Genomic DNA, 13,101 nt, shown 5'->3' with positions numbered 1-13,101 from the left:
GACAAACCGAGTTGTGGAGAAATGGAATGGTCTTCGCGAAAGTGATTGGTGCTAGTTCAGTTAATGTGTTCAAAAACCGCCTAGATGCACACATCAATTTATAAAGTTTAATAAACATGTACGTGTACACTTGACATACACGCATCAGCTTATTAGCTGCTAGTGTATTATTATTATTATTATTATTAATAATAATAACATAAAAACAGTTTAAAAAAACATATTTTGGACAAAAATTAAAATATATTGAGTTTTTCTACTTACATTTCCAGAAATGTTTTGTTAATATAAAACCATAGATTTTAATTGTAATACTAAAATAAGTAGATAGTTTTATTCCACTTTTACTTGTAATTTCTACCAGTGACCGGGTTTTGTCATGACCGTCATCGGCAAACTGTATCTGACATTGTCGGACTGGACCAGTCTGATGATGTGGGTCACGATGAAACCTGGTCGCCAGTAAAAATGATAAAAATAAATAAATAAAAGTGGAATAAAACTACATGTACGTGTATTTTTACTAATATAATACACACTGTTAAATGGTTAATTGGCTTTCAATCGTAAATATTATATTTTAATTCTAATCCATAAAAGGCTAAAAGAAAATAACCCCCAACATTAAAATTTTCTCCCAGTTTTTCCATATGTCATCACATGTGTGCTGCCATCTTGTGGTGAAAAGAGAAAGCTTACATAATTCTAGGTGACAGAAAAGATATTTTGTCAATAGATAGCAGTAATAGTGTTAGTATTTTTCATCTTCATTGTAATTACAATCTCCTTTACGTGGTTTCTAAATAAAGCCTTAATTTTAATAATAGTTATATTTCTTGCTTGTTAATTTTTCAATGTTTGATGTATCTATCAACTTTTTGGGGACATTATAAATCAATGTTTTTAAATAAAATTACTTTGTCTTTAGTGCGCCACTTTATTTTTCAGACTGTTTAAATAACTAGTTTTGGCAGTACGTTGCCTTCCTTAGGGTAAATTACAAACAAACATAATTTATATAAATAATAGAAAGGTTGATGCATGCCGCGGATTGGAGATGCTTACTGGATGCTAAAAATAAAATATGAAAAAAAGAATAATTTTAAAAAATATGTATGCAAATAGCAATCATGAAGTTTCGCATTATATTAAATAATTTGTATATGTTTTATGAATTTATGTATGTGTATGCGCATGGGTGTATCTACATGTGTGTGTATGTATGTATGTATATATATATGTATATGTGTTTATGTGTGTATGTATATATGTATCATAATGTGTATACGAGTAAGTTTATATTTTATTAGTCTGTGCTTTCTATTAACTTGTAAACTATTATCATGTATTAAAATGTAATTGCCTAGCTTGGAACGGGGTATGTACCCTTGTTAGCTGAGCAAAGTGAACATAAAATTGTACTTATGATAAAATGTATAAAAATAAATAAATAAATATATGTATTATGTTTGTTTGTAATTTAATGTACACAGTGAGGGGTGAGTGGGTGTGGCTAAGGGAGGAGAGAGGGGAGTATGTGTGGGTTGATTATTGATAATATTTCCATCGTTACTTAATTCGTATCTAATTTATAATATTTCAAAATTATTAAGTGCACTTTCTTTTTATTTTTATTTATTTATTTTTGTTTTTTTACACTATACAAACTTTTACACCGTACAAGATTTTACAAAATACAAAATTTTACCCTATGTAAAACAGAGTAATGAAAAAAATAAAGGATAATTATATAGCAATGAAATACATATCAATAGTAAAAATAGTAAACAATAAATCCCACAAAGGCATGGCCTGTTCATGGGTATACAAAATGTTAATGAATTTTTGCTCCTATAATAAATAGACAGTTATAATATTTATGCTAAACATTCTTATGTCTTTCTTAAGAGAAAATAAAATATTCGGTAAAAGATTATATGGTATATATTTTTTTTGTAATTAAAAAAGGAAATAAAAAATATTTAAAAAAACATGAAAATATTCCTTATTATAAAAGGGCAACAAAATATATCATAGAAAAAAAGAGTTCATATCTTTAGTTTGAATCCAGGATAGTGTGTGTTTTTTAAAAGAAGAAAAATTTTGAAAGTTTGGAATCTAATAATATAGTAAACTAATAATATTTCATTGATTTGATTTGATTTACATTTTTTAAAAAAGAATTAAAAATTTTTGGCCCTATAAAATACGCATGTCCTCTGTGCGAGCCTCGTTTTACAATGTGGTATTTTTAACACAAGCTCCCTTCTTTGACTTGATCTATTTGAATTACTTATAAATAAATTTTGGTTCTTAAATATATATATTTTAAACATTGAAAACAATATATTTGTCTTATGTCTAAAACTTTAGCTTCTCGGAACAATTTGAAGGAGGGAAAGTATATAATCTGCAAACTGAATAATGATTTGCAAATTAAAAAAAAACAATGTGGTGCATTAAAGACAAAGTAATTTTATTTTAATCTGTTTTTTTACTTAAAAATATGAAAAATACACAAATTGATATTTTCTTTATAAAAGAAGATAAGTATCGAGAGCTGCAAAAATAGGAAATATGTGACTGTCCCAATTTATGTACTGATTTAATTTTAGGTATCCATACATATTATGCTTTAGCTTTTCAATTTTATAAATCATTTCCAACGAAAAATGAATATATACATATCGATTATAAAGCAATTTACATAATACGAGTATGTAATTATTTTAGAAGATCACAATCAAACATGTTTTTTTTATGTCGGTATTTTTATTTGGCTTATAATGATAATGTATAAAACATTACTTTTCTGGGTCATTAATTTTCTACGCCAAGTTTATTGCTATGCATGACGATTCAGTAAATCATTTTTAACTGAGGTTTTGTTAGAGGACTATAGAAATGTACAAAATAATATATGTTTTAGTGATAAGTGTTTTTTGCTGCACAGGTTTGTATTAACTCAGATTTATTTATTTATCTTTACACTTTATTTACATACAATGGTGGGTATATTGCCTTAAAGCAAGTTTTCTACCCTAATTCTAATTTCTAACCCAAACCATTTTATTTGTGAAAATAAATGTTAAATATAAAACATATTGTAGGTATTATAGAATCATTTTAATTTTATTAAAAAAAAAACATAAATGATTTTTTAAAATAAAATAAAAGGTATTCATTTAAGTAAAATCTACACTATACTATGAGGAGAGGAGGGGGTAAAAGTGGGAAGGAAGAAGGAAAGGAATGGAAAAACTCAAGGGGCGTCTCTGAGTGCGCAGATTATTCCACAGTCGAGCATCTTCTACTGTTAAAGAGAGTGCAAAAAAATTAAAGTGATGAATGGATATTGAATGGGTTCTCTCATTACTTAACGAAGAGATAGCCTATTTTGTGATAGAGGTTGGAAGAGCTCTCACAGATAAACAGGCAAAGTTTAAAATAGTATATGAAAATTATAATAAGATATGAAAAGTGGTGTTTAGTTTTGATCAGATTTCATGATATAGTTTTTGCAATCTAATGTTTTAGAGGAAACAGAAATAACTTTATACATTAAGTATGTCCAAATCATTGCAGATATGTACCTGATTTAACAGATATTTCAGCAGAGATAAAGAACCTATTTTACTCAATGAAAATCAACAGATGAAATAAAAACACGGATGTCAAAATACAGGCAGAAAAGTCATGTTAATAAATAAGATACAGGCTTCACATACTTGCTTTAAGTTTCATTATTTTTTCACCCAGACAAATACTAATGAAATGTGTGATTTTTCTTAAAAATCTGGGGCTCTTGAACGAATGTGGAAAATAAAATCACGAATGTAAAATAACTGCATTCATCAATAACAAATATAGACTATTTACACATACCTCATTCAAATGGTGGTTTTCAATTATTATACATGTTTTCTTCATAAAAAAACATGTATTCTTTTACGTAAATAATTTCTTTCATTTTTAGTCTTTTGCCGAAGAGAAAATTATGTTGATGATCTACGGTTAAAGTTTTATACTGGGTATGTACTTTTAATTAAGAATTTATTAATGTTTTGTATATTGCACTATGATTTTCTTTAAAATTCTCTGTTATAGTATGTTTTTTAGTGACTATTGTTTGGAATTTGAATAATCATGCGCACATAATAAAACTTATATATTCAACACATTCATTGACACATTTTTATAATAGGATATTTTTACATTTTTTTTCACTCATACATATATTATGAACACATCGTAATTTTCTTATTATTACAATAAATATATCACTTACAGTTGGACCGTAGTTGATGGTTTGAAGTAAATTTTATTTGACTTACATACTGGTACACTTTTGTTGCTGACTTTTTTATAGGGACATAATATCTCCTTCTACTTTCAGTTTAACGTAGGCTATAACCGTCTTTTCACTACCGATGTCTTTTGACTATTTAATTATTTAATGCTAAGTTTTTGGATCATTTGGGATAGAAATACAGAGAAAGATAGATATTGAAAGGAATGTGAGTGCTGGAAACATGGTGAACGGAGCACTGAAATTAACCATGAAAAATAAAAATTTGTTGAAGTGAAATTAGTACTTCTTTTTCTGCACAATAATACCAAGGCTATCAGATTACTGAGATCTTTTTTAGGCTGCTTTTCTCGTTTGGTCACAAGTAATTTTTCCTTGTATGTGGGCACCGTCAAGGAGACGTAAATCCTCATATGGGTGTGTGGTATTTGGTTTTCAAGCTGTTTGAAGCTGTGTGAAGCGTGTAGTTGGAAAAACAAAGATGAATGCTTTTAAAATTGTGATCTCTCAGGCCAATAGTTGGTAAAACAAATGCACAAATATAGAGATCTGTGGAGTATGCAAAGCTGAAGCAAGCATTATCGACAAAATAATGACAGAGGTTCTGTGTTGGTTCGGACATGTACAGTTAATTAGTAATAATGAAATGGATAGCAAAAGAACACAAAACAAAATTATACTGCATAATATCCATGGATGAAAAAATCTACTTGCATGGATGAGATTTATTGTGTGGCTTCCTATGGCCGGTAGGTATGCAAATACAGAGTTGTGTGGCATTTTATCCTCTGCTTTTGCTAATGGCAAAATGGCGTGATGGTTTGTTGTATTTAGAAGTACGCATTACTACTACTACTACTACTACTACTACTGCCATCACGCCATTTCTCCGTAGGGGTAGGCAGAGAGAATGGACCGCCACACACGTCTATCCTGGCATATATTCCTAGCTTCTTCCGCATTCATACATCTTGTTATACATGTCCTTCCGTTTTGTCTGCTTTTGACATGACCAGACTTAAGATTTTGGTTTATCTGATCATGCCATGTCTTCCTTAGTCGTCCTCGTTTCATGTTATATATTTAATTTATATATTTATTTAATAACAAAAAGATTAATTTAAAATAAAATTTCATATAGGTAGACCTCGAGTATGCTTATTTTATAAAACCTTTTTAATAACACATTTGTGACAATCACACGGCAATTATTTTAGATGCTTATTTCTATTACAGACCTTCCATAAAAAAATATCAAACATACGTACTTTTGAATTTCACTAAAATATTGTCTTCTACAAGTTTCAAGAAGAATGAAAATACAGTTTTATATATACATGGGTATGAGCAGAGCGTTAATTCTCCTAAAGATATGGTGGTTGTAACGGCATACCTTCAGGCAAAGCCTACAACAAATGTGATTGCCCTTGATTGGTTAAATATGGCAACCAATTCCTACTTAACCAATGCAGCTACCAATACACTGACGGTAAATATAAAAATTATGACGTTTCATAAAATTAATTAATAGTCTCATAGTAAGGATTAATAAACTATTAAAAATATGTATGTCTCATGTTGCGGATTTTGAATAAACACTTCGATATTTGATACCTATTCAAGTACTACTCGATGCTTATATTTCTAGCTATTTCTACAAGTTTAATAGTTATAAGTAAATGAATATGTTCAAATGACTTTACAAAATAACTTTACTGATTTCTTTTCTATGTATATCTTTATTGGCAGCCATTTGCTCTTCTTTAAAAATGAGTATTACACAATTTACTGCTGTTTTATGTCAATTATAAATCTATTCTTGCTAATCAGCAGTTTTTACAGAAATTTGGAAGATTTCTAAAGTTACTCTTATACACAAGAGTGGTTCTAAGTCATCCGCAGAAAACTATAGACCTGTAGCTGTACTTTTAGCACCAACTCATCGCTTCTTGAGTCAAGTCATTTATAATCAATGAACGACATGGGTTCAGGAAGGGTCGCTCGATTGAAAATTTTTTAATGGTGTTTACGGACCATATTACGGCACGGCATTGGATGCAGGACATCAGGTTGACTGTTCATATAATGACTTTGGCTAAGCCTTTGACACAGTCAATTATGATATTATGTTAAACAAGCTGAGTGAGATCGGTTTCTGGGAAGGAATGCTAATATTAATGGCTAGCTACCTCCAAAACCTAAATCGATACGTCTCACATAACGTTGTTTGCATAATTTTTTTTTACTACTTACTCAGGTGTCCACTAAGAATCCAACCTGGGCCCATTGCTGTTCTCTATTTTTATTAATGATATTAAACGTGTTGTAGTCAATTCGCGTTTTTAATTATTCGCGGATGACTTAAAGCTATTTTTAAAGGTTAAAACTTTGGATGGTTTTCGTACTCTCCAGGCGGATATACCTAATAAACATATCTGAATGGGGAAGACGAAATAAATTATTGATCAATATTTCAAAATGCTCAGTTATGTCTTTCACTAGGGCCCACAAGGCGCCTTTTTTCCGCTACAGAATGAATGACCAGAATCTTATGCGGATTTCGATAAAGACTTGGGCATTACTTTTTGAGTTCCCTAAAATTTCGTGATCAGATCGAAATAGTTTGTAGCAGTTCATTAAAGATGCTAGAATTATCCTGCATACTGGCAGGGTTTTTGGTAATACAAGAGTACTAAGAATCATTTATAACTCGTTGGTGCGAAGTAGACTTGAGCGTGGCTCAATGATTTGGAGACCATGTGAGTCGAAGTATTCTCTTATGATGGAGAGGGTTCAGGAGATATTTTTTGGTTTTTCTACATGAGGGAGTGCGGATATTATCCATGCTGTATCCCACAGAGTCTTTACAGGGTATGCTTGGTTACAACAGTTTAATGACCAAAAAGTATGTTAACTATGCATTTATTTAAATTGTTGTGCGGTATTATTGACAACCCTGAAATTATGCGGAGCATTAGCTTTTGTGTTTCGGATAAATTTTACCTTAGACAGCGTCAACATAGACTGTTCCACTTCCAACACACAGGATCAACCTGCCAATGATTTTGTCTGTTGAAAGGGCCATCTCTGTGTTGAACAAAATTACTTTGGACGTTGATATTTTTCACGTCTTTAAGGGATTTTTTTGTTGCAACATTCTCTTACTTTTCAAACATATTATTCTCAATATGATGTTTTCCCACGTGTTATTTTTATATAAGTACCTAATTTTACTGACTTTTTATTTTTATTATTTCTGTATGTATGAATTATGATACTTTATTTTGTAATGTACAAATACATGTATAAATATGTATTTTTTACTGTTTAAGAAATAACTTCATTTAACAAGTTTGCAGGTCTATTGATTCAAGGAAGTATGCATTCTGGTAATTGTTTTATTAAATACCTACATATTTGAAGGTTGGACGGGCAGTTGGGTTTTATTTACTACAAGTTATAGCCCAGGGGTTGCAAGAGAGCCGGTTGCATATTATTGGACATGCATTAGGGTGCCACGTTGCTGCTGCTATTGGGCGAAGCCTAAAATCATCAGGCGTGACCGCACAGAGGTAAACAACGCTTTTTATTGAATTTTTAATAGATATTATTACGTGTGGACACTTTGAATAATTATGACATCATAAATTCACAGTAATTTATATAAGAAACTTATTGATATTGTAGAATACTTACCTACTTTAAAAAAAGTGTTCTCATGATTATTTCAAAAACTTAAATATTCAAATTTTGAAGGCTGTTTCCAACGAGTTGTAAATAACTCACTATTAGAAAATAGGAACCAAGTTATAGTAAGGTGGGTTTGAACCTCAGACCTATGATCAGTGAGACCGCAACGCTAGCCACGAAATCACGATCCCGTTCAACTTAAATGTGTACTAACATTTGTTTTATTTATACTTACATCAATTTTTACTAACACAAATACTGTGTTAAAATCTTGGTATTATCAATGTGATAATATTTCAGAGTAATAATGCGTCAACCTATAGAGAAGCCCTATCACTATGTTTCATAGAAAGCAAGCGACAAATTGGCGGCTATTTTGTTTTGTTTGACAACATACGTGTAACGGTTCTATCGGATTCTTTTGTTGCTGTTCTTGGCGTCGTTTGTAAATAACTTGGATATTAGCGTTATAATAAATAGAAATCGACAATTGTGAATTGCAGTATGTTTGGTTATATCAGTGTGAGCGTTAAAGGTGTTAAAGGATTTTTCTCAGGTTTTGAATTTTTTCCCATGATTTACATTGATTTTTAGTATCAGTCCCGACACGTGTCTTATGGCGGCCTCCGTGGTGTAGTGGTCAAGACGCTTGACTCACGCACGGAAGGTTCCGGGTTCGATTCCCGGTGAGAACACAAAAATTAAAAATGCGATTTTTCTCAAGCCTGGTTGTTCTGTGATGTAATTCACAACTGTAATTGGGCCTCCTGGCCTGTTGTGGTGCAAAAAAAATAAATATGTTGCTTAAAAACTTTCCTTATATTAACATACATATTTACTTCAGATACTATTTTTTCTCAATAAAGGGGATACATTTGTGAATTAAAGTGTGTTTACTGTTGATTATTACAGTTGATTACGGGCAATATATTGGGGACGGAATAGGTATCCATATAAAGTTTGAGTCTTTATCGAGTGGATGTCGATTTAAATTTTACTCGAAAATAACAACGTTAACCTACGACGAGTCCAAATTTCAGGCCGCTACGACTCACCGTTTCGGAGATGTGACAGACAAACAAATAAACTCAACACAGGACTTTGGTTCCATGGAGTTGGGAATTATGTCTCAATAAATGTAACATAAGTCTATTGTGAATAAAATGAATAAATAAATAAAAAAATAAACACACACATGTATTTTCAGTTTTTTAAAATAAATATAAGCGGATTATAGAAAAAAATGGAATAACCCTGCAATAATATGCAAATTAATATCAATTTGGCAATTCTCGACCTGAGTACAGCCCATTGTTTTGCTGCAAACTGTAGCTAACTTAATACCCAATAGTCATATAATGGTTTTCCTACGTTTGGGCTCCTCTGTAGCTTGGCGCATTATTTTAATATTTATATATATTTATACATTTTATAATATTATAATGTTTTTAAAATAATGTAAATATTCAATATATGTAAATTAACTATTGTAGTGATGGCCCTGTAAATGTCTAGACAACAATTATAAAAGTCTTTATTTAAAAAAAATAATAGTACACATCAATAAAAACTATTTCATGTTGCGTACTAATAAAAAACATAGCATATTAATTTGACATAATTCAACACATAAGGTATACTTAAACCATCTGCTTGCTTCATATTATAGAGGTTGGGGCAATAAGTATTACCGTATTGGAAAGTGCTGCCCTTTTTGCAAATGGCGTCGTGTGTCAGTGTGCTTTCGACATTAGTAAAGTAGAAAAGTGCAAAGTTGGTAACAATGTATCGCTACACGCCCCAAGAACGCGCGATAATTGTGAAAATGTTTGCGCGCAATAATTCGTCAGTTGTTAACACAACTAAATGCGTTAACAAGCAACGTGAATTTTGGTGATAATATCCCAATCGCGCAGCCCCCGCAGCGCAAACAATTCGACGTCTGGCGACCCGATTTGAAGACAGCGGCACAAATCGGGACAGCCGAAGCCCGGAAGGCCCCGAACCGGCCGTTCGACTGAAAACATAGAAGCAGTGCGCGAAAATGTGGTAGAGGAGCCCGAAACATCCACAAGGAAACGTGCTCAACAATAGGGAAATATCTGTTTTTTTTATACATTTTTAAAGTAATAAGGCCTATGAAATACTGTCCTACAAAAAAAAATTTTTTTTTGCTAATTATTACTTTCAAATTTGTAATTTTAAATTCCCGCAAAAACGGTGATTCCATTGACCGCGCCCTTAATACGTCAAGATTCATGTTTTTTTGTTCCTTGCCATTGGAATTTGTGTAGAACAATATCTTGACGTCACAACAACCAAGGCCAAACACGTCGCATTTTTCTACGAATGTAAATACATTCGTAAATAAAACATATTGAATTTCTTTTTACATTTATGTAAAAAAACATTTCTTCATAATATGCATATTGATTTTGGAAATACAATTAATTATTCTAAATCCATTTCATATATATTTATCGGTATTCGTAGCATGTGATATTTCCCTATTTGCACATTTCGCGGCGTTTCCTGCGCCGCATTTTGACATTGGACTTGAAAATGTTCCCATACGAAATTCAGGTGATCCAACAGTTGTTACCAAACGACAGTGGCGTCCGTATGGCATCTTAGAGGAGTTAAAGAACAACATTCGAGCCGAAATTGACAACGTGACACCACAAATGCTGCGCACAGTTATGCAAAATGTAATCAAAAGAGCTCAAATTTGCATCAACGCCGGCGGCGGCCATTTGTTGAACATAATTTTCCACAATTAATTAAAACAAAATCTATAACTGCGAATAAACATAATCAGTTAAAAACCAAATGAGTTTTCACTTAAAACAAAAGTTATTGTGATAGAAAATCAGATGATGCTTTTTCGCCCACCTCTACTATACTTATTTACTTCTTCCGATATTTTTTTTATTGCCTTGTAAAAAATAGTATTTTGTGACATTGTCATCTTACTAAATGGGAGTCTGATCTATTACTTGTCTATGGCATTGAGATGAAACTGCACCAGAGCGGCTCTGCGCAGCTCGTCGCGACGCCACGAAATATTAATTTTACTGTTTTGGGTTAAACCGCTCTACAGCTGCGCTATACTGCGCTTCTCTCCATACAAAATTTTGACACTCAGCGCCATTAAAGTACAGCGACGCTGTAGTGCGATTTGACCTTTAAGACAATGTTAATGTTAATTTTCATTAATTTATTCCAAATTCTGTGTTAAAATTTATCCCATTGCAGATAAAGTAAACGACCCCTTATTTTAAAGGTGAAGTAAACTCATTGCTTATGTATATATTTTTTTATTATTATTATTTTTTATTAAATAAATATATACATACATAATAAAGTAATGCCTAGTAGGAGAAGACCCGTGCTAAGGCAGACTAACATATATGTTTATTTATATATTGCCTACACACACACACACACGTGTGCACCCTTACAAACATTCATACACACATACATACATGGACATACGGACATATACATGCATATATACATACATATATGTACACATACATATACACATACTCACATAAGTATTTATACATATATACACACACATATACATAAACACCCTTACATACACATACATACATATGTATATATATTTATAATTTTTATCCTTCTTGTCATTGTATTGTATGGTGTTTAAATTGTCGTGGATAATATTAATATTAATATAATTTACCTTGCAATGTAGTTTAATAAGGTTTCGGTTTCTTTTCTTTCTAACTTAATAAGCCACTGGGTTATTTTATTTTTTGCATAGAAGTTACATTGTATTTATGTAATCAGTAAAATTCAAATACCTTTATCTACAAAACATCCATGTTCATTCAAAACGTCAAAACAGTTCATTATAAAATAATTAGGCAAAAACCTTAAGAGTTACAAGAATACAAAACACTTTCTGCACTTCCCCCGCAATGAGCTCAATTTATGTAAAATATTACCATTGTTTTATAAAGTATTGTTTGGCTACATGTTAATATTTGCGATTCAATAAAGAATTATAAAATTGTTATGTTTTTGCTTCCAGAATAACAGGATTAGATTGCGCACTTCCTCTGGTTTACTTCAGCGTCTCTAGCGGGAAGTTGGATCCTGACGATGCTCTGTTTGTGGATACGATCCACACTGATTCAAGGGGATTAGGACAACCGTTTGCTGAAGGAAGAGCTGTGTTTTGGGTGAATGGCGGAGAAAGCTTACAGCCAGGATGTCCTCAGCCACAAAGCTTACTGACATCCATTTCAAAACAAAAGTCTAAATTTAGTTTTATACGTAAGTATATCTTTGTTGCTATTGTCAATATTAGATGAAAATCCTGAACAAGGAAATCGGTGGAGATAAGTCCGTTGGCGTGTTCGACTACCATGATTTAGAGACACCGGATTCGATTCCTGGGAAGGTTGACATGAACTATTGGTTAGAAGGGCGATTCTTTACAACAATATTTCTTATTCCTCGACTGGCACCTGGAGTGTATGGTCGATCACCTTATCTTCTTGTAACATATGATCAATATATGTTGCGTTTGGTGTACCTATGCAGGCCCTGTGCACCATCGGGTGTGAACAAGGGTATGATGATGAAGATGTCTTCGGTTTTTTATAAGTGTATTTCTGTACCTCAGAGGCAGACGGATGCAAATCCAAATTTGGTCCATTCCTAGTCGAGCATTTCGATTTTCGTATCCAGTTTATGATCATGTTCATTGATTTAAAAAATGTAAGTCTTATAATGAAAGAACCAATGTATGAACATACTGAATAATACAAATTATACTATGAAGAAATCATTAGAAACGAATGGGCTATAGAGACACAGGCAGTAGATTCTTTAGGCTAGTTTTCGAACATTTGATGTGTAGGATTAAGTTGTTGGATGTTAGTTGGCAGTTCCTACCCCAGTTAGAGATTGACAGAGAAGACACGAGGTTGCTGTTTAATGCGTATTTATTAAATGGCGAGTAAGATACAGCACTTGGTTGTGTAGTGCGAGCGTAGCGGCCTTGAACTACATGCTGGAACTGTGTGATGTCGTCGATCTGGTTTGACGTGAACTGAACTGACTGACTA

General features: G+C 32.0%; 1 protein-coding gene across 1 annotated transcript; it reads left to right on the top strand.

Moving 5' to 3' along the window:
- Positions 1–2,907: 2,907 nt before the first annotated feature.
- Positions 2,908–12,304, top strand: LOC148271619 (phospholipase A1 member A-like; the record flags this gene model as incomplete). Its single annotated transcript, XM_088241142.1, has 5 exons — positions 2,908–2,953; positions 3,977–4,031; positions 5,546–5,798; positions 7,733–7,881; positions 12,060–12,304. Coding segments are annotated over exons 3-5 (511 nt in total), but the record flags the coding sequence as incomplete, so codon positions are not given.
- Between the last annotated feature and the right edge of the window lie 797 nt (positions 12,305–13,101).

The sequence above is a fragment of the Micrasema longulum genome, unplaced genomic scaffold (assembly GCF_059751315.1).
Source record: "Micrasema longulum isolate JH-2025_06_02 unplaced genomic scaffold, ASM5975131v1 h1tg002764l, whole genome shotgun sequence".
Lineage (NCBI taxonomy): Eukaryota > Metazoa > Arthropoda > Insecta > Trichoptera > Brachycentridae > Micrasema > Micrasema longulum.
The sequence above is the reverse complement of the archived record's forward strand: the minus strand, read 5'-3'. Positions and strand labels throughout refer to the sequence as shown.